This window comes from Protopterus annectens, chromosome 1.part0 (genome assembly GCF_019279795.1).
Source record: "Protopterus annectens isolate FY-2018-M chromosome 1.part0, PAN1.0, whole genome shotgun sequence".
NCBI lineage: Eukaryota > Metazoa > Chordata > Ceratodontiformes > Protopteridae > Protopterus > Protopterus annectens.
The window spans coordinates 58,419,301-58,446,367 of NC_056725.1; the positions used below are offsets into that span (position 1 = coordinate 58,419,301).

General features: G+C 39.2%; 1 protein-coding gene across 1 annotated transcript in view; it reads right to left on the bottom strand.

The window, feature by feature from the left end:
• The window catches only part of LOC122787152 (RAS guanyl-releasing protein 1-like), a 1,047,578-nt gene that overhangs the window by 410,861 nt on the left and 609,650 nt on the right, over positions 1-27,067 (bottom strand). The window contains exon 2 of the mRNA XM_044062873.1: positions 10,740-10,933. Within this exon, the coding sequence (XP_043918808.1) occupies positions 10,740-10,933 (194 nt within the window). The remainder of the gene's footprint in view (positions 1-10,739; positions 10,934-27,067) is intronic.

A 27,067-nucleotide genomic window follows, 5' to 3' on the forward strand; every position in this document is an offset into this window, starting at 1 on the left:
TTGAATAAGAGTCTACTAACACCAAGAAATGTTGACCATTCCACTCAAAGATATCTGTGGCTACTGTCGACCACAGTAGTTCAAGAATTTGGCTTAACTTAAGGATTCTTTTTTGTTGATGCTGCTTTGTACTATTATATACTGAACAAGAAGAAAGTAATTTCTCAGTATCTCTTGACATAGAAGGCCAAAATACTACACCTCTCACCCTTCTTTTGCTAGAATCAGCTCCTGGGTAGCCACAATGCAAGATCCTAATGTACTCTTGTTGCAAGGATTTTGGAACTATCGCTTTTGGAGCTTTCATGATGGTACCATTGTCTGACAAAATCCAATCTCTGTATGCAAAATAAGGTTGCACTTCTACTGGTAAACAAGCTTGCTTTGAAGGCCATCCTTGACTGATAAAGATGTTTAGCTTCTGGAGAATTCAGTCTGAAGCGTGTGAGTTCTGAGTTCATCAAGTTGTGCAGAAGAAATATTTCTCACTTCCATGACCTCCAAATCAAGTTTCTCATTGTTATACTGTTCTGCATTTTTTCTGGGTGATCTGGATAAAATATCAGTAAGATAAAGAGGTTTGCCTTTTGTGTAAACAAGATTGAAATTGTACTTCTGCAATTTTGACCATCATGTGTTGCAGTCTAGCTGGAGCTGTATGCATGGGCTTTCTCAAAATAGTGACAAGAGGTTGGTGATCAGTTTCAATCTGGATAGGTCAACCATAAATATAATCATGGAGCTTCAAACATGCAAACACAATTGCCAAAAGCTCTTTCTTAATCTGAGCATATTGCATCTCAATCTGGGTAAGAGTTCTCGAAGCATATGCTACTGGTCTACCCTTTTGAAGAATGACTGCACCTAGACCAAATTTAGAAGCATCACAGGAAAGAGTAAATGGTTTGTGAACATCATAGTAGCTGAGAGTTGGTGAGTTAGCAATTTTCTGTTTCAGGGCATCAAATACTCTTTGGTGCTATTCTGACCATGACCAAATTACATCTTTGCATGTCAGCTCTCTTAGTGGTGCAGAAAGTTGGCTTAAATCTGGAATGAACTTGCCTAGATAGTTGATCATACTAAGAAAACATTGTAGGGCTTGGACATTATCTGGAGATAGCATCTTGACAATTGCTGTTTGCTTTGAAGGATCTGGTCATATGCCTAAACTGGTAAACAAGTGACCAACATAAGTAACTTCTCGTAGCCTGAATTTGCACTTCTGAGGATTCAGTTTAAGATTCACTTGATGTGCTCTTTCCATAACTTTCTTGAGGTTTCTGTCATGTTCGACTTCACAACTGCCTCCTACTAGAATATCATCTACTATAATAGCACATGGATAGCCTGAAAAGAATTGCTCCATCACACACTGAAAGACTTTACTGGAAGAATTTATCCCAAATGGCATTCCCAGAAATCTGTATTTCCAAATGGCATATAGAATGTGGTTAACAATAAAGATTTTTAGTCAAGCAGAATTTGCCAAAATGAACTCCTTGCATCTAAAACAGAAAAACAGCAGCATTTGGCATGAGGTCAGCAACTTCTTTGACTGTGCACATTGGATGATAAGACCTTTTTAATGCTTTGTTCAGATCTCTTGGATCAATACATATCATCTGAACTTTTCTTATGAGCTACTACCATGGAGGATACCCATTCAGTAGGTTTTTCTACTGGACAAATTACTACTAGCTGCACCATTTTTTCTAGCTCGGCTTTGACTCTGTTCTGCATAGCTACTGGAACATTCTGTGCTGGTCTGACAACTGGGCCTCTGGGTCTAACTTCATAGAATACATAACTGGTAGTTTGCCTAGTTTGTCCTCAAAAATATCAGCAAACTCGAATAGTTTGGGCAAGATTTGAGCTGTTATCATGCAGGCTTACATGGTGAGTCTCTTCATTAATTGAAATCAGTCCCACTCTCAGAATAACTCTGAATCCCACCAATGACAGCACATGTCTCTTGACCAAGAAAAATTGCAAGTCATAGCTGTTCCCAGAAGAGTAACATGAAAGTACTACTGAGACTTCGATTTGAATCTCTTCACCACCAAAAGCAACAAGCTTCACACACTTTGTCAAATTAAGTTGTTCTGCAGCTTTTACTATAGTAAATTGCTGACATAACATTGCACTTTGAGCCAGTATCTACTTTGAGCTTTACAGGACTATCATTAATCCAAACAGTATAAAAGATCTCATTCTTTGCCCACAAATCTACTGCATTGACTGCTTCACCAAGCACAGACACACCATCAATATAAAAAGTAGGGTTGCAGCTTTTCAACTGATCAACTTGCCTCTTGGAATGCCCTCTTTTAATAAAATAATGTCCCTTATTTGATTTACAAAATCTTTTGAAATGATTCCACTTATTGCAAGAATGACACTGCTGACCAAAAGCTAAGCACTTTTCTCTTTTGGGTTCATGATTACCACCACAATTATGACAGCTGACTACAAAGCTAGGTGGGGGAACATGTTTTGACTTTGCCGACTCACCCTTATGCTTCACTGAGCATGCCTGGAATTTGCTGGAAAGATTCAGGGTTTCCCAGGGACTGTTACAGGACCTGCAGTAGCTGCCATGTGCCTGGGCCTATTTCTTTTAACCACGTGCTGCATACTATCAACATGACCTTTGTCACTGTGCCTTCCACTGCTATTCTCATTTGCAAGCATACTTGTGTGCTTTTCTGTGAGCTCGTATATCTGACAAATCTCAATGGCCTTATTTAATGTTAAGTCACTGTCTCAAAGCAAAATCTTTCTCACTGTGTCAATAATACCACACACAAGGCCGTCTTTTATCAACTCATCTCTCAAATTACCAAATCTGCATGTTTTAGCCTTGTTTCTCAAGTCAGTTATATATACTGCAAAAGTTTCACCAGGCTCTTGATCCCTTGTGTAAAATAAGTGGCTTTCCATTATAATAGTCCTTTGGAGGTTACACATTTCTCTAAATTTACATCTTACGCACTCTGGGTCTTTCCTTGTTTCAGCCAGTACCACAATAGGACGGTTCCCCCTCCCCTGCAAACACAGTAAGTGCATACACAAATGAATGCTCCCTTTCAGTGGCCTCTGAACAAGCTAAATTAAGCAGAATGAATGCCTTTGTATGTGCATCTTTGTCAGAAAAAGCAGCCTGTATGAAAATATTGTATTCCTGGTCAAACACTCTCCAATTTTCTGCAATATTGTTATCAAACACAAGTGGTGCTGGTCTGCAAAATCCTTCTGCCATGCCCACAGAATATAGTAAAACACAATGCAAAATGGCCCTCATAATTATATACGAACATTCACTAACACGAGATAACTGTAAGAATAATCAAATGCATAATAAGCTCTTCGAAATACTGTACTCTGTGAAATATGCTTTTAAATAACTGCACTTTGTGAAACATTCTTTGAAACAACTTTAGTTTGTGAAATAACTGCACTGTAATACTGCACACATTTGCAAACACTTTGCACACTACGGATACTTTGAACAGCTTTAGTTAATACAAAAAAGTAGCATATAGCAAAAAAATATGGTTGCTTTCCCTTTTTTGGCACCTTTTATGAGATTTGGATATTATTTCAAATATTTTCATAATTATTCCCAATACTTGTATCAATATGTCACAGTTTTGGACATTTAATTTAATAAGAAATTTGTTTTGAGCATTCTGAGTGCTTCATTTTATATTTATAGTGAAAGAAATCATTTAAGCAAATTTTAGTACCTGGAATTCGTTTCTGACCTGTTTTGTGAGTTGCTTGAGCGGTAGGGATGATCCACTCCTATATATTCCTCCAACTCTAACTGGTTGCCTCATGGCTGTAACTCTGGATCCCATTCTGACACCATGTCACTCTTCTTATGTACATTAAGAAGACTTTGAGGCTTGGGCATTTGTTTAAGTAGTTTATTGTATACAAATACATCAGGATGGATGGCAGGAACATCAACCTTGAACTATCTAACTAACTGACTATATGCTTGCATGCTCAAACTCTGGCTGCTCACTCAAAATGGCACTCTTGCTTGCACATGCTCAGTACGTATATGCACTTGCTGTCTCACTGGAAAGTTTCTTAAAGGTATAGTACGCATTCTGATCTACACATACCAGCCCATGACACATTTTTAGAACCTGATCATATCTCACTTCATATAGTCCAGGAAGGAATACCTCAGGTCTTTTATGTCCACATGGACAAGGACTGAGTCATACCAGTACTTGAGGTTTTGTGCTTGCATGATCTGGCGAATCCTGGCCCCTGACAGTCAACTAAGTGTAACCTTCTCCTTATCCATCATGGTGAGAAGGATATCAGTGTGTCTCACAATGGTGTCTCCTATGACCAAAGTATTGGGCTGTGTGGTGCTATGCCTTACGGACTTGGTAGATGAGCCCCTGTGAGATGTATTTTTATGTGTTGTGGTGGGAATTGTCTTGGCTGTGTGCATGAGGAGTGCCTGATGAATGCATCAGGGAGGCCTTTGAGGTTTGAGTATGTTGTTTGTGAGCACCTCCACATATGTGGGTCTTTGTGTCTGGTCCTTAGTAAGTGTGGCGAGTGTTGTTGGATGGGTGTGTCACTGACAACCTGTTTGGCATGTTTTGTGACTGTATATGATAGTCTTTCCTCGGTGACATTGTGCAGTTACATCCCTCACATTCTGTATTCACTTATTTCAGAATTAAGTGGTTGTCAGTAAACACGAGACAATTGCTAGATTGCCTCAAGATACCCATGACCACCAAGCTAGAGGTAGAACACTGGCACAGAGAGGTCTGACAGCAGAATGTTTGATTCAGAAACATGGTGATGAGCTACTAATGAAGTGTTTCTCTGTGTAGCTTTACCATTCATCTGAATTAGAGAGTCTGTCTCTCTCTCTCTCTGTCACCCAACTGGCCAACCAGTACTGGAATATTGTCTTGGGCTGAAAAAGTCTATTTGAATCCCAGTCTGAATTTATTTAACTACCCTTTACAGGAAAGTGAACAAAACCAGCAACTTGCACCACCTTATTTTTTTGTGCAACACCAGATGCTTTCAGTTTTCTAACAAGCTGCCCTACAGAAAAATTTTGCTGGTAGAGTAAGTGGAAGAATGAAAACCAGGATGATTTTATAGCGATTATTCGAAGCAGATGGTGAATAAATCTCTGTTGCTACAAAGACTAGTATTTTTCATTGTGTTCAAAAGATAACTGCCTGGTTCTTCTAGAGCAGCTTACTTTTGTTTTATTTACATTAAGGTTTATTTCTCAGATGATTGATTGGTTGATTGATTGAGTTGAAAATCATTTATTATTTTTTCATCTGAAGTGTCTTTTCTGTTTACTTTACATTTTTATTGTATTGTCTGCTTCATTATTTTCTAACTCCTTTGCATTTCTCCACTCATTCTGTCTATGGCCTTTGTTTTCATTTTTGAATTTTACCTGGTGGTCTAGTGATAGAGTTATTACAGCTGCACAGTTTCTTTTCATTGATTTAAGTTGTTAGTGGCATACTGGATGAAGAATTCACCTTACAGACCACTGAAAGGAATTCTCACTGCATCTCTGTTCTTACACAATGTCATATTTGGCTTCATTCCAATTTTACCAAAGACCTGCTAGGAGATGACATAATACAGTAATTCAGAATCAAACACTGCAGTCATCCATTCAGTTTAATAACATGACATCACTATCTGAATCAGGAAGAACCATATGGCACCCATTATGTAGGTTAGAATTATGGGCACTAAATCTTAAAGTGTACTCTCACTTTATAAATTACAACTAGTGGAGTGGAGTACAAAAGGTGACAAACCTGAGCATAGGCGGCAGAACCATAGGGAGAAGGGGAGGGAGCACCCCCCCACACACTTTTACAGCTGCCAGACCAGTAAGGACTCATGCGTCCGTCACACGCTATTTAAACACAAAAGTGTGCGGAAACAGCTACTTGATCACATCAAGCCTACTGGCAGATCATCCACGGTAATGAGAGGTTTATTTTTGTGTTTCCCCCAAGGCTGTGTGCTCTGTTTATTTATTCAGTAGCTGGTGTGCTCCATTTATTTATTCAGTAGCTGATGTGCTCCATTTATAATTTATTCAGCAGCTGGTGTGCTCCGTTTATGTAACGCAGTAGCTGGTGCTCCATTTATTTAAGTAGCTGGTGCTCTGTTTATTTGTTTAAGTAGCTGGTGCCCCATTTAAGTAGCTGGCACTCCATTTGTTTATTTAAGTAGCTGGTGCCTCGTTTAAGTAGCTGGCGCTCCATTTTTTTATTTAAGTAGCTGGTGCTCCATTTGTTTATTTAATTAGCTGGTGCCCCATTTAAGTAGCTGGTATTTTGTTTGTTTATTTAAGTAGTTGGTGCCTATTTGTTTATTTAAGTAGCTGGTGCCCCATTTGTTTATTTAAGTAGCTGGCTAAGTTTGAGATGACTGCAAGCTAGGAGCAGTTATTGAATCCCCAAATGACTTAACCATCATGTAGGAAGGTTTGTCCCAAATAATAACTGGTGTCAAAATCGTGACATGCCCTCTGAGAATTGACCCAAATGTTTGGCATTTGGGAACTTGTGTGTACAGTGACCTAACTTTTGACCAGCGTGTGCCAAGAGTCATAAGAAAGCCTTTCTATATTGCACAGCTTATAAACAAATTGATTGTGACTAGATCTAGAGATGTTGTTGTCCCCCTTTACAAAGCTTTCATTAGGTCAGTCATTTTGTATAATGCCCACTTTGGCATGTATCTGTCCAGCCTGATAAACAAAATGAAAAAGCCAGCACTCAGAGGCAAACAATGTTTATTCCTTCCCTTCTTTCAGACCGGTTTCGGTATCAAAGCTTCTTCAGTGATATAACATTCATAATTCAGGAACAGTATTTATACATATTGTATATCCTCAGTTATGACATCACTTCCCCCATTTAACTAATTAAACCTCCAAATACATATATAGCATTAAACAAAGTGAACAATGTATTTATAATGTCAAATGTTAAGCCAAACTTCTGTTAATAACCTATTGCTGCATATAAAGTTACTAATAAAAATTCTTAACAAGAAGAACCTCATAATTTATCATTAAGTCCTGGATGAAATAGGGCGCCCAACTTAATAATCCGTTTTCTTTCCTTTTGAGTTAGTATAGTGTGCCAACCCTGTTTTGTTGATCTATTCCCCTTAACCTGGTCAGTAATGACAAATCAAAAAGTAGCAGTTTTGTGTGACTGACAGTGTCTATACAATGCATTAGTCATTTTCTTATGGCGTAAATCACTCAGATGTTCCGAAATGCGACTCCTTAATTGCCTAGAAGTCTGCCCCACATAAAAGGCAGAACATTGGCAAGTAGCCAAACAGACTACCCAATCGGAGCTGCAATTTACAAAAAATTGAATGTCAAAAAATTTGACCAGTATTTTTACTGCTAAAAGATGTGGTTTTGAACACATATTTACAAAAACTGCAATGTCCACAAGGATGCGAACCAACAAGCCTATCTCCCATTAGGGTAAGCTGATGTTGGTTCACATAATCTAAAAAGGTCTTCTTATAATGAGCAAAATAAGACGTAAGTGTTCTTCCCCTTCTGAAGGAGAATTGGCATCTAGTTGACAAACATTGATCCAGATCTACATTAGCCCGAAGAATGTTCCAATGTTTATTAACAACATCTTGTAATAAATGTGTGTTGCTACCAAATGTTGTAACTAACCTTATGGCCCCCGATCCATCCTTTTGAGTTTTGACTTTATACTCCTATAAACTGGATCTATCACAATTAGTTGCCCAATCACTGGCCCTTTGTACTACTGATTTCTTATAACCCCTATCAATAAATCTACCCTCAAGATCATACCTGGCATTTTGAAATTCCATGTCTGCAGAACATATTCTCCTAATTCTCATGAACTGAGATTTAGGAATGTTGTTGATGGTGTGTGTGGGGTGTAAACTAGCTGCATGTAATAAATTATTATATTGTGGGTATTTCCTATAAACTGAGGTTATGAGTTTACCACCCCCCTGTCTGAATATATTAACATCTAGGAAATTGATCTCATTACTGTGATAATTAGCAGTAAATTCAATCCCCCACCAATTACCATTAAGGTATTCCAGAAATTCTAACAAATAGTCCACACCCCCACACCAAACAAGCCAACAATCATCTAAAAAATGTCTCCATATATCCATCTCTGAAAGGTAAATGTTATGCATCACGTCATATATAATCTGATCTTCTACATATCCCATAAAGAGGTCAGCATAAATGAGGGCAAACAAAGCCCCCATAGCTGTTCTTTGCTGCTGCCAGTAACATTTTCCCCTGAAATAGAAAATGTTTTTTGTCAATACATGTTCTGCCAAACATATAAGAAGAGTGTTGAATCCTGGTGCTTATAAATTGGCTTTGTTAAGCCAATACTCTAAGGCAAGTAATGCCGCCCAATGGGGGATACTGGTATATAGGGATTTGACATCAAGTGTACACATGAGTCAGTTGGGTTCTAATTGAGAGTCCGAAATAATTTGTAAAAACTCTGTGGTATCCTTGATCCTTGCCCTGACACCTGACAATAATGGTTTTCAATACTGTGTCAAAAAAGCAGAAATCGGTTCAGTTAAAGACCCTTATCCTGAAACAATTGGTCTTCCTGGGGGTCTGCTAAAATTTTTGTGAATTTTGGGCAAAATATATAGGTACTGTCAGGTCGGATCCTGAACCATGAGCTGTTCTTTCGTCTTCACATCAATAATTCCTTCTTCCACTGCTTGATTCAAAAATGAATCAATTTCAGCCTTAAATTTAGGTGTAGGGTCTGTGGACATTCTAATATAATTCTGAGGGTTGGACAATTGTTCATTTCCCTTATTCCAGTAGTAACTGGCATCCATTAGTGACAAGGGTCTTTGACTTGACAGTCCAAAATGAAGGAAGCTATGGAGGAGCTGCTATTTGAGCAGCATGATATAAGTGGGAAAAAATACTCCTGGATAAATACATTTCTTTTAATCATATGAAACCTCAGGAGGCATCTCAGGAATATAAAGGACTTTTAATCCTGGGGATACAAGCATCATCAGGTATCTATTTCCTGATACATAGAAATCAGTTAAAAAATCAGTCATCTGCCCACCCACATCCAACTTCTAGATATCCTTACAACAGCAGTTGGGATATCTGCCACTTAGGCAACAACAGAAACATGGAATTCTCCAGAACCTAAAACAGAGCAAGATTAGTCTCAAGTCCTGATGCCTGAAAACTGATATTCAGTGTGGGAGAGTTTGTTCTTCTTCTGAAATCTGATGAATTCCAGCACCAGATACACTTATAGCAACTGTAACAACTATTGTTGACAATAAGCTACTCTGTCCTAATACGGTTCCTCCCTCTTAAATCTTCAGGAAGGCCAGAAAAAAATCCAATATTCCACTAGGAATAGGGCAATGAAACTTAGTTCTGGTAGCAGAATGAGTAGCAGAGTCAGGTCATACAACAGGCCTGGTTATTTTAATGCTGCCAAACTAGCCAAATGGATCCACAAAAAGGCTTTAATTTGGTACCTCAAATAAAAATACTCTCTAAAGAGATAAAAATAGAGAATAGCTTATAATATGTCACTCAATGCAATTGTCAAATCTCATCAAAGCTCCTGAAGAAACATCCACACTTAACACATGAGGTACCATAGCTTTAAACAGCAGAATACATTCTACTTCAATCCGTTTCAGCAGTTTTTATAATCCATAGTTTATTTAAGTTTTTTTTATGAAAATAACTTGTAAATTATGTGCTTTTTTTACCTCTTGGAAGACTTTTCTAACTCAACAGACTAAGATCAAAATAAATAATTTTATAGATCAATTTGGCTGTTCTTATAGCATTTTATTTATTTATTTGTGGTTGCCTTTTCCTGGCTATCTTTATCATTGATACTTGGCCTTAAATGGTAGGCAATGAAATTTCCATCAATGTATCTTTTAATCATTTTAGGTGATATATTTCTTCTCTTCTTTAGAAGATATTATAGGTTCATGGGTAAATACTAGGCTCACTGCCATGAAGGGCCATTTTTTCCCATAAAATTGTTTCTATAAAGTGAATAGAAAAATGCTGCTTATCTCCTACTCTGTAAAAAGTCTTGTGAGTTTCTAACTCTTTGTTCTAAAGTACTCCTATTAAAAGAAACATAATGTTTAGTTCTATAAGTATTATTATTAATAGCATTACCTAAACACAAAAGTCAATGTAGATAGAAATCTCCAGGGGGAAACTGATGCTCTCAACATAACACATTGATACTTTTCTCACAGAGAATCATTATAACAGTATAGAAACATAAGCATATGGAATATGGGTCTAAAATGAACTGAAAGTGAAATAAAAATATTGTTTTTAATATAAAAGATTAAATCCTGTGAAGCACACAATCACTTTTTACAGTCGCATTTTTCTTTAACGGCAACTGCAGAAGACTGCAACAGCATGACCTTAGAGGAGAGTTGAAGTATGCATGTGGCTAACCCACTGATTCACTCAAGTCCTGTAGGTGAAGATCTTTATGATGAACAGTAATTGTTCTGCCAAACTGTCACAGAATAGAATTCATTAACGTGTCTCAAACAAATCACAGGAGAATAGAATGTCATTGATGTGATTACTATTGTACCTTTATACACATTTGTAAGCATTTATCCAACCTTACCAAAGCACTGAATGCACTTGTCAATTAATTCTGTCACACTGCATCCTTTGGTCAGCTGAGGCATTGCCATCATGGCCTTGGCTTTATTTATCTCTGCCTCACTAGGGCACGTCATCCGACGTCTGCACCGTTGGCGTCCTTTGCAGTTGCCGCTGGTGTTAACTAATAAACCAGCACATTCGTGCCTGGATTTCCTAAAAATAAAATAAAAAAATGCATTCAGTTTTGTTCATAATGTACTTTTCAATCTCAACAACAAACAAAGAAAACAACTCAAAACAACTAAATGAGCCCCAGTGAAATAAAATATCATAAATCCAAATAACAAGAGCTACAGCTGCCACTCAACAGTAAAATATTTAATATGCAGAGCTTTCAAGCAAAAACACTCTTCTTTAATGCAATACAAAATAGAAACATTCAAGCCACACACACACACATATATATGTGTGTATATATATATATATATATATATATATATATATATATATATATATATATATATATATATATATATATATATATAAATATAGATAGATAGATATAGACACACACAAGCAGGAAATCGATCAATCACATGACAATTACAAGTTAATTAGCATTACAATTTCATTAAAGTTACAAAACCCAGGATTTTAAAATAAACATTCCTTCATCTTTAAAACTGGTTTTACACTATTCATAATACTAAGACCTTGTGCATGATCATTCCAAAAAAGGTTTATCCACTTATATTCTATTAATTCAGTAGATGTAACTAAATCACCTCCATTATATAACTCTAAATTTGAATACATGCTCTTTACCCTTCAATGCACTATGTTTATACAAAGCATTTGTCTCTACTCCCCTTAGTACAAGATAAATGGAACAATGCATACGCGAATAAGAAGTCGGGGAAGAGGCAATCGTATACATACAGGTCTGGTAACCAGGAGTCTGTCTATGACCAACAGTTAAAGACTGGCAGAACTGTTGTTAATTTATCTAAACATGTATTTACTGAATTAGAAGTATGTCTCAAAAGGGGTTGATGTTATTTCCTTCAATGGAAGGAGATCTGAATGATTCTCATACTGAATTAAGGCTGTATGTATACAATTTAGATCTGAAATTACTTTATAAAATGGATTCTCCTCGGGTTACTGATGCTTCATATAGATCTAGTATTTTTATACCTGTCAGTACGCCTGTAATGAATATGTGAACAGCAATTATATGATTTATATTTTAAACAGAATAGTGGAAAATATTATAATTCAAACATTGATAAAAGAAAAGCACTGCATAATGTATGTGAAATGCAAGATGTAATTATAAAACCAGCTGACAAAGCTGGTACGACAGTGATTATGGATCGTGAGTACAGGTTCCATAGCTGTTCACAAATGAGTTGTACTGAAACTGCCTGAACTGCTTTAACATACAAGAATTACATTAAGCCACAGTTTTTTTTATTTATCTTCCCTTTAATTTTTTGTGCTGTTTTCTTTTATCTCTTTCACTGACAAAAGTGTCATATTCAGTGTCACTGCCTCCATCCCTTCTGCCTTCTGTCTCTTATTCAAAATGAGAAAATCTGTTAAAAGTTTCAGTTTCCATAGTATTCCCTAATACATTTTCAAGCTTCAAGGCTTTCCTTCTTGTTCTTATTTTCTGCCATTTATATGGGTACTGTTAAAGATATTTGTAGAACTGCATTACTTTTGTGCAATCCACCCAAAGATATTACGCTAAGTGACATCTCATATAATAGCTAGCTCTTTTGTGTGCCCAGCTCGATTCCAGTTAGTATAGAACTCCTGAAAACAATAAACCTTAATATGGTCCAAATGTCCACACCCAAAACATCTCTTGGGTTGCCCTACATATCTGAGCATACATCTACTGTTATTTAATAGAGAATTTTTGTGTGTGTTTCTAAGTTTAACATTGTCCAGAAATAAATGTAGCATACCTTCCCACTCACCAGTCCAGAATCCCAGTCTGTCTTAAGAAATGATAGTGGAGACATCATTGATATCCATAGCAAAGTCCTGTTCTTTCCAACCCACCTATCAAGTTAACAAATGTACTTTGCACCTGTTAATTAAATGCATGCCATACAAAATAAATTTGCCCAGGGTACCATTTTTTTTTTATTTAGTGTTGGCATGGGCAAGATCAGTCAAATTTTCACAACTAACATCATAGATTAGCTGAAAGATTATCTAAATTTGCTTAATTGGTACATACACAGGGGAACTCATGCCAAACAGTTTTAATCCATGGGGTATTCTACGTTAATCAAAACTGTAGACAAAAATATCTGTAGCCCAAAGATATGTCCATTCTGGACTGCAGCTGCATTACAGGTCTACTCATTCCTTGGACAACTTCTGCAAATGTCCTGTGTTTTACAGAACTACCAGTAAATGTCAGGATGTCTGCAGTCTCCCAGGAAATGAGATTAGCACAGTTTTCTAGGTCTGGTGATGAAGCTGAACCAATATCTGAATTACGATGATCAAATTCTAAAAAGAAAACTACAATCCACTCTGCTACAGGCCCCATGAGGAGCTCAGTGTCTCTCCAAACTAACACCACTCTTAAGTATTCAACTGCAGTACCACCTTTATCATTCTTATAAGAAAAGTGCAGTCTGGGTCTGAACTGTCTGCAAACAGCTAAAGTTAACTTTGAGTATGTGTCTACCTGTTTGAGCCAATATTCATTTTCCCCCTGGAGAGCACTCTGCTTTGGGTTGTAAGCAGCCCCCCCTACACACGCACATACGCACACATGCACACACACGCACACACACACGCATACACATGCACACACGCACACACACGCACACACACGCACACACACGGACACACACGCGCACACACACACACACACACACACACACACACACACACACACACACACACACACACACACACACTCATCTTCCACTTTTTCTCTTATTCCCTTCTGTTAGCAAATAGTATTCATAACTGATCAATACTGTGTGTTTGATAATTTAAACTGAGACCACAGTAGCCTAGTGATACAAGTTTATCCTGTTTTTCCACCTGAGAAATGGTTAAGAAAGGACTTACAGTTTCAGAGCAGTCCTTGGTCAATTCTGATTGTTTCTTAAACACAAACTTGTCTTTGCTTTGGCTCATTAGCAGCAGTACAAAAGAACTGCCTGCTCACACCCTTGTTCTTCCACTCCCCTTCCCTGTTTATTACCTTAAGCCAATCCCAAAGTTAATAAATATTACCTGTGGCAGGCACCATTTTTAAAATTACAATTCACTCTGATACAGGCCCCATGAGGAGCTCAGTGTCTCTCCAGTAAGTGTTTTTACAACTGTATATGCTTATTTATGTTGAATTGTGTTAGACATTTTACAACTGTATATGTTTATTTATGTTGAATTGTGTTAGACGTCTAATATGATTTATGTTTTATTATTGGAAGTAACTATGGCATGCTAGCATTTTGTCTGCACCAAGTTGTTTCTAGTATAATAGTATGGTCTATTTGCATAGTTGCACCTTGTTCACTAATGTTATTCATGTATATGTGTTGTGTGTAGACAGCTCATACTGGTGTCTAATGATTTCTATATAATAGGCTGTTACTGGTGGATAGAATCACATTAGAGACCCAGGACAGAATGCTGCTCGCTATATTTTTATCTGTGACTGAATAACTGTCTGATGAGGTTCCTTCTAACAGAGGTTTTTCCAGTTGGCTCATTATCTGCATATACTAGTAGTTGGTTCAAGACATACTTTCCAGTGTGCAGTAGCTATTTGCTCAGTTTGTTTTTTGTAATCTTTATAATATATCTTTACCATCTCAAAAGTACTTACTTCTCTCTGTACTCTTCTTTTCTAGACCTAACACCACTCTTAAGTATTCAACTGCGGTACCACCTTTATCATTCTAATAAGAAAGGTGCAGTCCGGGTCTGAACTGTCTGCAAACAGCTAAAGTTAACTTTGAGTATGTGTCTACCTGTTTGAGCCAATATTCATTTTCCCCTGGAGAGCACTCTGCTTTGGGTTGTAAGCAGCCCCCCCTACACACACACACACACACACACACACACACACACACACACACACACACACACACACACACACACACACACACACACACACACACACACACACACACACACACACACACACACACACACTCTTCCACTTTCTCTCTTATTCCCTTCTGTTAGCAAATAGTATCCATAACTGATCAATACCGTGTGTTTGTTAATTTAAACTGAGACCACTGTAGCCTACTGATACAAGGTTATCCTGTTTTTCCACCTGAGAAATGGTTAAGAAATGACTTACAGTTTCAGAGCAGTCCTTGGTCAATTCTGAATGTTTCTTAAACACAAACTTGTCTTTGCCTTGGCTCATTAGCAGCAGTACAAAAGAACTGCCTGCTCACACCCTTGTTCTCCCCCTCCCCTTTTTATTACCTTAAGCCAATCCCAAAGTTAATAAATATTACCTGTGGCAGGCACCATTTTTAAAACTACAATCCACTCTGCTGCAGGCCCCATGAGGAGCTCAGTGTCTCTCCAGTAAGTGTTTTTACAACTGTATATGCTTATTTATGTTGAATTGTGTTAGACATTTTACACCTGTATATGTTTATTTATGTTGAAATCCGCGGTGGTGGTGCTGCGGTAGCATTGTCGCCTCACAGTAAGACTAGAGCATCTTCTGCGTGGAGACATACATGAATGGGCGTTCCTTCGTTGAAGGTTGTGCATCAGGGCTGGCAACTTGGTACATAAAAATCAACTGCCAATCATTAGCAGACCGGAGTTCCGCTGTGGCGACCCCTAACCGGTAAAAGCCGAAAGACCCAACAACAACATATGTTTAAATATGTTGAATTGTGATAGACATCTAATATGATTTATGCTTTATTATTGGAAGTTACTATGGCATGCTAGCATTTTGTCTGCACCAAGTTGTTTTTATTATAATAGTATGGTCTATTTGCATAGCTGCACCTTGTTCACTAATGTTATTCATGTAAATGTGTTGTGTGTAGACAGCTCATACTGGTGTCTAATTATTTCTATATAATTGTGCTGTTACTGGTGGATAGAATCACATTAGAGACCCAGGACAGAGTGCTGCTCACTACATTTTTATCTGTGACTGCATAACTGTCTGATGAGGTTCCTTCTAACACAGTTTTTTTCCAATTGGCTCAGTATCTGCATATACTAGTAGTTGGTTCAAGACATATTTTCCTGTATGCAGTAGCTATTTGCTCAGTTTGTGTTTTTTCTAATCTGTATAATATATCTTTACCATCTCAAAAGTGCTTACTCCTCTCTGTACTCTTCTTTTCTAGACCTAACACCACTCTAAGTATTCCACTGCGGTACCACCTTTATCATTCTTATAAGAAAAGCGCAGTCCGGGTCTGAACTGTCTGCATACAGCTAAAGTTAACTTTGAACCTAACACCACTCTTAAGTATTCAACTGCGGTACCACCTTTATCATTCTTATAAGAAAAGCGCAGTCTGGGTCTGAACTGTCTGCAAACAGCTAAAGTTAACTTTGAGTATGTGTCTACCTGTTTGAGCCAATATTCATTTTCCCCTGGAGAGCACTCTGCTTTGGGTTGTAAGCAGCCCCACACACACACACACACACACACACACACACACACACACACACACACACACACACACACACACACACACACACACACACACACACACACTCATCTTCCACTTTCTCTCTTATTCCCTTCTGTTAGCAAATAGTATCCATAACTGATCAATACTGTGTGTTTGTTAATTTAAACTGAGACTACAGTAGCCTACTGATACAAGGTTATCCTGTTTTTCCACCTGAGAAATGGTTAAGAAATGACTTACAGTTTCAGAGCAGTCCTTGGTCAATTCTGATTGTTTCTTAAACACAAACTTGTCTTTGCTTTGGCTCATTAGCAGCAGTATAAAAGAACTGCTTGCTCACACCCTTGTTCTCCCCCTCCCCCTTCCCTGTTTATTACCTTAAGCCAATCCCAAAGTTAATAAATATTACCTGTGGCAGGCACCATTTTTAAAACTACAACCACCCTTTGTCACTATCATATGTTCATTTATCAGTTTACCCTGTTACCTGATTGTTTCCAGCCCACTCATAAGAGCTGCTAACAGGGTCTCTACCCACTTCACTCCCCACCCTACCCCCTATTCCCTCCTGCCCCCAGTGGTCCTACCTTTATTACACTCACAAACCCCTCCCATCTTTCCAGTAGCCAACCACAGCGCTAACCCAACACTACCTCCTCCATCTTCCCACTACTATCACACCTCCACAACTAACATGTACAAGCATACCTTACCTATTCTTACTGCATGCACTCTCCTTGCATATCTTACATCCTACCAAAGCTCCATCATTCCCCAACACAACCACTACCATTGTACTACTACTCACATCACCACTCATGTCTCACCCTCACTCAGCTCCCTCCCACCAACTCAACAACCATCCCTATGCACCCCCCCCACATATTCTACCAACTATATTACTCAAACATAAAGCATCTCTACAACTTAACATAGTAACCCTCTCACCATACCTATTACCCACAGAGCACAATCATATAGTTTCCCTAATAAACAAACACATTCAAAAACTGAGAAAACTAATAACCTCATGCATATCAAAACTAGCCCTAAGTGGAGACATCCACTTCAACCCTGGCCCTACCATCTACAACCCCAATTCTCATAATCAGACTAGAAACCACAACTTTTCCCATATCACAGCCAATAGAAAGCCAAGTGACTTTCTTCTGCTAAGCCTAAATATTAGAAATATATCCAACAAAGTCCATGAACTCTATGCCACCATAGACTCAGATATAGTCATCCTGGCTAAAACCTCACGTTACCAGTGAGAAAATACTCCCTACAGGTTACGGCATACTAAGAGTAGACCGGCTAAACAAGAAAGGAGGCGGAGTAGCTATAATATTTAAACAGCATCTAAACATCCAAATCTTAAAATCATCAGCTCCACAAAGAGGCAATGAAGAAATAATATATACTAACCTCAAAATAAACCAAAACAAAACCATCAACATAACTGGATGCTACTTCCCACCTGGCCAAAACATCCCTCCACTAGAAAACCTCCTCAGCTGGTCTACCCACCATCTCCCCCAAGTAACTATAATTTTATGTGATTTCAATATTGACTGGCAATCCTGTTCTGGCAACCATCCAACCCATCATGCAAACCTTCATGGCTTCACCCAACTAGTCCAGTTGCCAACCAGAATAAATAAAAACTCCAGCAAGCACACTACCCTGGATTGGATACTAGTCAGTAAGAGCCCCCAGTCATATATAACAGGCTGCTTATCAGACAGCCTCAGTGATCACTCCCCAACACTCCTACTCAAAAAATACCTATATCAAGCTAAAACTGTCATCTACCATCAAATAAGTAAAAAACTAAACTTTAACCCACTCACATTCATCTCATCCCTCAAATAATGTAAATGGCATCCTCTAAAGTACCTCAGTCTTGATGACGCAGTTGAATATTTTAATACTACCTTCCTGAGCATCCTTAATTACCATGCCCCTATAAGACTTTCCAGAACCAAAGCACAACCCTCCCTATGGCTACAGAAAACCACTAAGTCAGAAATGAAAAACAGGGATAAAGCCTGGGAGCACTGGCACAAAATCAAAACCCCCTAAACTAGACAGAAATTCCTAGAACTACACAATAGAGTCAAAAAGCTAATAAAACAGGACAAATTCCAATACTACCAGTCTGCACTGGACTCCTCTCAACACAGCCCCAAACAATTCTGGTCCTCCATAAACTTCATCCTCCACCCAGGTAAAGTCGGTACCCCTCCTTCTAACATCCCTCACTCCTCCGAAAAGATTGTTGTCTCATTCAACACACACTTCACACAAACCATACTATGACTAGCTAAACAACACAACCCCCCTCCCCTCCAACCCACAGCTTCAACTTGTAATCTCCCCACTGCCTTCTCTTTTTCTCCTGTACCTACCTCCAACATAAAAAAAAAAACTCTTAACTAAACTTAAGCCCACCAAATTAGCAGCAGACAACCTCCCAAGTGAATACCTACAAATCACAGCTGATGCTCTGGTCTACCCAGTATCCATCTTGATTAACCAATCTCTGTCTTAAAGTTACGTTCCCACACTGTGGAAAGTATCACATATAATTCCCCTCCAAAGAACTAACCAATTACCGCCCCATAGCTATTCTCTCTCCACTCTCCAAAATACTAGAGAGATGCATACACTCTCAGGTCTCACACTACCTACTTACTAACAACCTCCTTTCCAATACTCAGCATGGTTTCTGACCAAACCATAGCATCACCACTGCCTTACTCTCCTTTACTAACATTATCCTTCAGCATAAAAACAATGGCTATCTCTCCTCTGCTATTTTCCTAGACCTATCTAAAGCATTTGACATGGTCCCACACAAACAACTCACCTCTGTCCTCAATAACCTATCCTTCTCTCAATCACTCACCAACTGGTTTCAGAGTTACCTGTCTGACCGCCAACAATCCGTTGTATGGCAGAATGACATATCTCCCCAACTAGCTGCCTCCATAGGGGTTCCCCAAGGATCCATCCTTGGACCCCTACTCTTCTCTGTTTTCACCAATAATCTAGCCTCTACCACCAAACATGGTACACTCATACAATACGCAGATGACTCAATCATCATCTGCTCAGCCCAGTCCCTACCCAAACTGCAAAAAGTCACACAGGAAGCCTTTTCCTCTGTTGAAACTTGGTTATCCGATGCCCAATTAATACTCAACCCAAACTAAACTACTCATCTTCCAACCCACCAAACATACTCAAAACTACTCTCACTTTAACATCACAGCAAAAGACAACACCACTATATACCCAACAGAACACACCAAATTGCTAGGAGTGGAAATAAACAATAAACTAAAAATTTGACATTCACATATCCATGACCATAAAAAAGTCCACAAAAAAACTAGGAGTGTTATACAGAAATAAGCAACCTCTCACCAAGGCAGCAAAGATTTCAGTAGCAAATTCCCACCCTATCTCCACCCTACTTTATGCCTCTTCAATATATACCAACCTAAGGCAATGCGATCTAAACAAGCTAGAGACCTGCTAAAACAAAATCGCCAAATTCGCCAAAGGGGCATCCTACCATAGTCACCACTGTCTCTCACTTGCTGAACTGGGCTGGCATGAACTCCCTCACCTCCTTCAATGGTATCAACTCTCACTCGCCTACAAACTAGTAAACCATCCACTAAATGTCCTATCCCTCTAGAATCGACTCCAACCCTATCACACCACCAGACCACTAAGATCCAGCAACAAAAATCACTTGCAGATCACTAAAGCCAATAACTCTGCTGGTGAAGCACTATTCTCTTGTGCCATAGCCAAATTATGAAACTCCCTCCCACCCACAATTACCTTCGTACCATCATGCACCCACTTCAAAACTTTACTAAAAGTGCACCTAAAAACATGCTGGCTATGCCCTTGCAACTCCCACTCTAATATCACCCACCCCATCCAACCACTGCCTTTCTTTCCACCCCACTAACTACCTTGATTATAGCAAGCTCAGATGCTCATAAGCCTAGTACTTTTATACAGCAGGAACTTCTTATTGTAACATTTGTTAATGTCCGTTATGTACTTCGCAGATAAAGATTCTAGTTTTCTACTGATGTACTATGTTCTTCATCTGTAAATATGTTTGTAATTAATTGCTATGTTAAGCAAATTGTTAATCGCTATGTAATCCAATGTAACTACTGACTGTTTATTTCAACTGTGGAGCTTTTCTCCCCGGGCCTCCACTGAAAAATAGACCTATGTCCAGTCGGACATTCCCGGTCAACAAATGTAAATAAAATAAAATAAAAATTCAGAAGGACAATTCTGTAAAAGAATAATGTTCTTCCCAGCATCACTACCTACCACTGGGATATTAGTGTTTACATTATCCATGCTTAGCAGGTTCTAGATTGACAAGCCTTTATCTTTCAAAACAGTAAGTAGAACAGCTTTTTTACACAGAAGCTCCTTCTACCTGGACTGACGTCATGTCCCACAGAAAGTGCAGGGGTAGTTCTTCCTGATGTTGACACATCCATATACATATTATATATATGCACACTAACTCGAAGATTATTATAACTAAGACTAATGGGAATACCTTAAACTTACTATATTTTCCTCTTTTAGAATAGTTAGTTTCAGTACCAAGGACCATAACTCTTGTCCTAGGAATTTTAAGGATCCCCATATATGTGTACATTGACATAGTAAATGAACATTGATTGGAAGTTTGGAACTCAAAAACTACAATTGAACCAAATTCTGTAAGTGGGGAAGGTAATTATTTTTACATCTGAGCTGCACTGGCTCTGTGAATAGCTATTTATTGGAATGTGGTGGGAAATATTCCCCTATGGGTGTGTATGATGATGAAACCCACCAAAGAATATAGCTGCTAAAGCCTGTTTCAAGACATTTCATGCAAATCAGTTCAGAACTGGGGTTCACACTCCTAAATCTTGGATAAATCTTGGAACGCAGTACAAATTCCCATACATATACTGCATGCTAACCAAACGTTCTACATATGTACTTTGATTTCTGTAGTTACCTGAAAGGGATGGCATGGCGGCATGCTCTAATATTTTGAGTGAGTAGTTTAAAATTCTGTTAATCACATCAATCCCTAGGACAGAAAAAATAGGTGACTGATTTTCCTTATCTGAGCTGTAATTGACACTAGTTGCTACAAAATGGGCTGCATGTTATACTACTTTACGACTAAGGGTAAGCAACAATTATCAAGTTTTACTAATGTTTTATTAGCACACCAAATAGGTTTAAAAAGTGAGAGTTACTGTAAGACAGTTCTGTTTAACAAATTAATTTGCTGACTATAAAGAATAAAAACTAAGCTTACAATTCTTTTTTAAGAGAAACCCAAGTGAGTCTTTACAGTAATAGGTGAAAATGTGGTCACATCATCAGGTAAAAAAATCTCCTTGAGAGTGGGGAGAAGCTCTAATGCAAGAAGTGATGTTAGAGTCAAGAAGTGTTAAGAGTAAAGTATAGTTATGTAAAATCGTACCATAACAGCAGACATCCTTTCCTTCACTGTTGTAGTATTTGTAACATCTGGGATTCCCTGTCTCAGGTAGCCCAACATCAAGCCAGTGTACAAAAGCTTACTGTTGCTTTGAGGTAAGGAAAACCAAGAGGTAACCAGTACATCGAGGAGGGAAATGGACTGGTTGCGGAGGGAGGGAGTGAATACTGCAAAAGTGAAGGAAAGGACAGCTACTGTTATGGTAAGATTTTACACAACTGTACTATGTCCTTCCATTTACATGTTGCAGTATTTGTAACTTATGGGAGAGTGCCAAAGCTCAAGAAGAAACCTGGGAGGTAGAAGAACTAGCACAGACCTCTAAGAAGCCATGAAGGATGGCCCTAGCAAAACCAACTCTAGCTCTGGAGACCCCATCCAACTTGTAGTGCTTGGTAAAATTGTGCACAGAAGTCCAGGTAGCTGCCTCAGGAATGGAGTTAGTATCCAAACCCTTGAAAAATGCACTAGAAGAAGCTACAGCCCCATAAGAATGAGCTTTTATGGAAGAAGGAAGAATCTTACAGTGAAAAGAATAACAAAAAGAAATAGCCTTTGAGATCCAAACTAGTTTGCTTGGATACAGCCAATCCTGGGACCCTAGGATGAAAAGAAACAAACAACTGATCAGATTTTCTAATAGACTTAGTCTTATCCAAATAAAATCTAAGTTGTCTGTGCACATCCATAGTATGCAGCACCCTCTCACTGGCTGATTGTGGAGAAGGGCAAAAAAGAAGACAAATCAATAGACTGATTAAGTGACAACTCATTAACCACCTTGGGCATACGAGGAGGATTAGTATGCAAGGACACTCTGTCCTTATAAAACACCAAAAAAGGATGACAAGCCATAATGACTTGAAGCTCAGACACCTGTCTGGCAGAAGGAAGGGCCAAGAAAAGTACTGTCTTCCAAGAACAATGGCGCAAGGAAGCTGAAGCAGCAGGCTCAAAAGGAGCCTGAGTCAACTTCTCCAAAACAAAATTAAGATCCCAGGGAGGAGGAACAGGCTTCCTGGGAGGAAAGATGCCTTTAATGAATAGTTTAGTTTCAAATCTAGATGCAAAAGAAGGAGATAAAGGAAGACAAGCAGAGATAACTATTAGATGGACCTTAGCAAAATAGGCCAAACCAGCACTGAACAATTTACACAAATAAGAAAGAACCAAAGAGACATCCACAGTAAGTGGATCCAGGTTATGAGAGAGACAACAAACAGAAAACCTCTTCCATTTGGATAAGTAAGATTTCCTACTTTTGGGTTTTCTGGCCTCCTGCAGGACCCTAAGCATGTCCTCTGTAAAAAGGCATCTATGTGGAATCAAAATCGCCCACAGTGTCAAGTGTTGAGGAGTGGACAGGTGAGAATGGATGAGAGATCCCTTGTTTTGTGTGAGTAGGTCCACCTTGTGAGGTAACTTGTGATGAATGCCCTTGGCTAAATGCAGAAGAAAAGGGAACCAATGCTGTCTAAGCCAAAAGGGAGTCACCAACCAGATTTTGGGAGTGTCCTGTTGAATTATGAACAGGACTTTTGGATTGAGAGGAAGGGGAGGGAATGTATAAAGAAACATCCCCTTCCAAGGAAAAAGAGAGGGCATCCACCTTCCACACCAGATGACCTGGGACTCTGGCACAAAATAGTGGAAGGTGTCTGTTCAGAGGGGAGGCAAATAGATCTACTTGAGGACTACCCCAACAATGGTCAGTGTCCAGAAACACATCCCTTGAAGCACCCATTCATGGGATTGAGTTTAGGACCTGCTCAGAGTGTCTGCCACAATGTTTTCACTCCAGGGAATGTAAACTGTCCAAAGAGACACTTAATACTGGACAGCAAGATTCCATACCAGGAGTGCCAACTGGCAAAGAAGGTAAGATCTTGTTCCCCCTGTTTGTTTAAATACCACATCACTGTAGTATTTTCTGTAAACACCTTGAGAGGTTCTGTGGAGAAAAGAGGATGAAAAGCCTGAACAGCCAGCAGAAGAGCTGTCATCTCTGACACTGATGTGCTCCTTATGCTGAAAAGATGACCACATCCTCTGTACCTTTAGGGAGCCAAAAACTACTCCCCATCTCACTTCTGAAGCGTCTGTGAACAGTTCCTAAGAGGAAAGAAGGGGATGAAAAAAAGCCCTGGATTTAGAGACAACTGCTGGATCCACCAGTAAAGTTCCTTCTTGAGACAAGGAAGAAGAGGAACTACAAAGTCTAGAGGATGTGCATGTGGAAACCAAATTGACTTCTGAAACCACTGAAACTTTCTCATGTGGAGTTTGGCAGAGGGACCATAGGAACAGTGGATGTCATGAAATCCAGAACTCTCAGAAACTCCCTGGCTGTAATGGAGGCCAGAGGAGGAAGAAGAGTTTGAAATAAGGAAATGAGAGTTAAGGCCTTGGCAGGAGGCAAGGATGCCAGTATGGGCACAGCCTGAATCATGCAACCTAGAAAAACATGATCCTGAGAAGGAGTCCCAGAAGACTTTTTGAAGTTTATTGTAAAACCTAGGCTCTGAAAAAGGGAAATGGTAAAAATGAAGATTTTGCAAAAGGATTTCTGGATAGAAGGCCTGAATCAGCAGGTCGTGCAAGTAAGGAAATACTTGGATCCCCTGAAGCCTGCAAAACGCAATCACAGGAGCGAAGCATTTGATAAATACCCTTGGTGCAGTAGAAAGGCCAAAGGGCAAAGCAGAGAACTGAAAATGTCAGGAAGCAACAGAGAAATACAAAAACGTCCTGAAAAGGGGATGGATCAGAATATAGAGATAAGCATCCTTGAGGTCCAGAGACACCATATAAGCCTGAGGAAACAAAAGACGAAACAGAGTCTGAAGGGACAGCATTCGAAAAGTGGGCATCCTCAGAAAAATGTTTAGATGATAGAGGTCTAGAACTGGTCTCCAAGTACCCTCTTTTTTGGGAACTAGAAACATTCTGTAGTAAAAACTCCTCACCTTTGGGACACAGGCACCTCTTGAATAGTGCCCCTGAGTCAGAAGGTCTCGAAGTACCTCTGGGAAAAAAGGAAGTTGCTCCAGAGGAGGCTGAGGAATGCCCATAAAAGGGGGACAGGATTTCCACACCATGAAACACCCCTGATGAATAATGGACAGAACCCAAGAATTCTGAGTAATCTGAAGCCAAACAGGAAGAGAGAATGAAAGGTGAAAATAAAGAGGAATGTGGCTGGGAAGAGATGGATAATCAGACACCTGCTTTATTTGGCAAGAAGGCCTTCTGAGTCCCTGAAGTCTGAGTAGCCTTAGCAGTAGGAGCCCATTTGCCACTCTTTTTGCTTTTAGTAGGAGGGTGAGACTGCTTGTGAACAAAGACAGGTGTATTGGGGTAGTTTCTTTTAAATTTAGGAACAGGAGAGACAAACACATGTTTGAGTTCCTGTAATGTCTTCCCCTTATCCTGAAAGTAGTTAAACAAATGAGCAGCAGCTTCCCTAAACAAGTGTTTATTATCAAGAGTGGCATCCCATCAACTTAGCCTTGATATCATCAGACAATGGTTGAAGTTGAAGCCAAGAATACATCCTCATCACTGAACCAAAAGCAACAGCCCTAGAAGAGGCATCTGCTGCATCATAACTACTCTTTAATGGAATGACGAACTACCTGAGAGGAAGTCCCTAACAGGGAAAGAGCAGAAGTTTTACTCTCAAAATCTGGGTGATCAGAAATAACCTGACAAGCCTGAGAAAGGAGAGCCAACACATACCTGGACATGTAGGTCTGATAATTAATAGCCCTAAAAGCCATGGTAGCCAAGATGTAAACCTTCTTACCTAGCCTTTCAATAGCTTTGGGGCATAATGAGTCAGTGTGTGTCCTTCTGTGCTGAGGTATGAGAGTATTGCCACATGGTTACAGTGGAGGTCGAGAATACTCTTGGCATGGTAACCATGGAAAGCTTGCCTGTATAACAGAATATCTCATTTTTAGAAGTTTGATCTGAAAATGAGACAGTAAGTACCCCCAGTCACTTCAGCTTTCTACTTACTGAAGTGCCCCAGCCATGAGCTGCTTAAAGCACAAAAGCCGTTTTCACCTAAAGGTTGGGGGGACCCAGCTACTGGTTAGGGGAAAAACACTCATTCTGGACAGATGGACAGGAAGATGAAGACAGCTGAGACAATACAACCACTGGACTTGATCTACTATGAGAACCTCATATGAAGCGTGGCATCAGTGTTAAAACTCAGAGGCTCATTTCTTCAGTTAGACCTTTGGGTGGGACAAGAAGACACCCACCTGACTAAAATATAAAAAGCTATCTGTATCCAAAGTGCCTGAAAAATCCATGTATCAAGCACATACATGAATATGAGTACTTGGAGGAGAGAAGGCTAAATATAGACCCTCACTACTAGATAAGACCTTTCTTGGCTGTAGAGAAAGCTGCCATTTTTCAAAATAGGAAACTATCTAGAATCTCTGCAGTCTCAAATAAGCTTCCATGTTGGCCATGCATTTGGTGAACACCCTGTAGGTAAGAGGTAACCTCATAGGGAAAGTGCCTGAATTCATAATGGCTTGTCCCACAAGGAAGTGAAAAAAAACTCCTGAACTTTAATAATGATGTTTAAGTGGTATTAAATGGGGTAACCATTTGAAATGTTAGGAGCCACTACAGTGAGTCCTGAAACATGGAGACTAATAAGCCCCCCAAAACAGACTTACGAATGCTATGTTTGAGGTCGCCATTTTCAGGAATATTCCCCTTTCTCTGAGGTATGGTGATGTCAGAGTTAGTACATATAGGTTTTGGAGGCTGGGGGGGGGGGGGGCTTTCTCCCACCCTTGCAAAAAAGAAGTTTAAAGGAGAAAAACAGTGCTCAAGATTCACTCTTCCCCCGGATTTCTGGTCTTTTTTTTTGGTGTCTTGGAACTTGGCATTTCAAGTGCCAACATTTCAATGGGGAGCCATTAAATGTTTTGAAGATCCAAACAGCACATCCAATATCCTCTGGGTAGACTTGGAAGAATGAATTATACTATGATAATTTGAATGGAACTCTGAGCAAATGCATATTTAAGCCACTGTGTTCCAAGATGAAGCATAAAGTCCTTTGCCTTTTTTGATATTAATGGAACATGA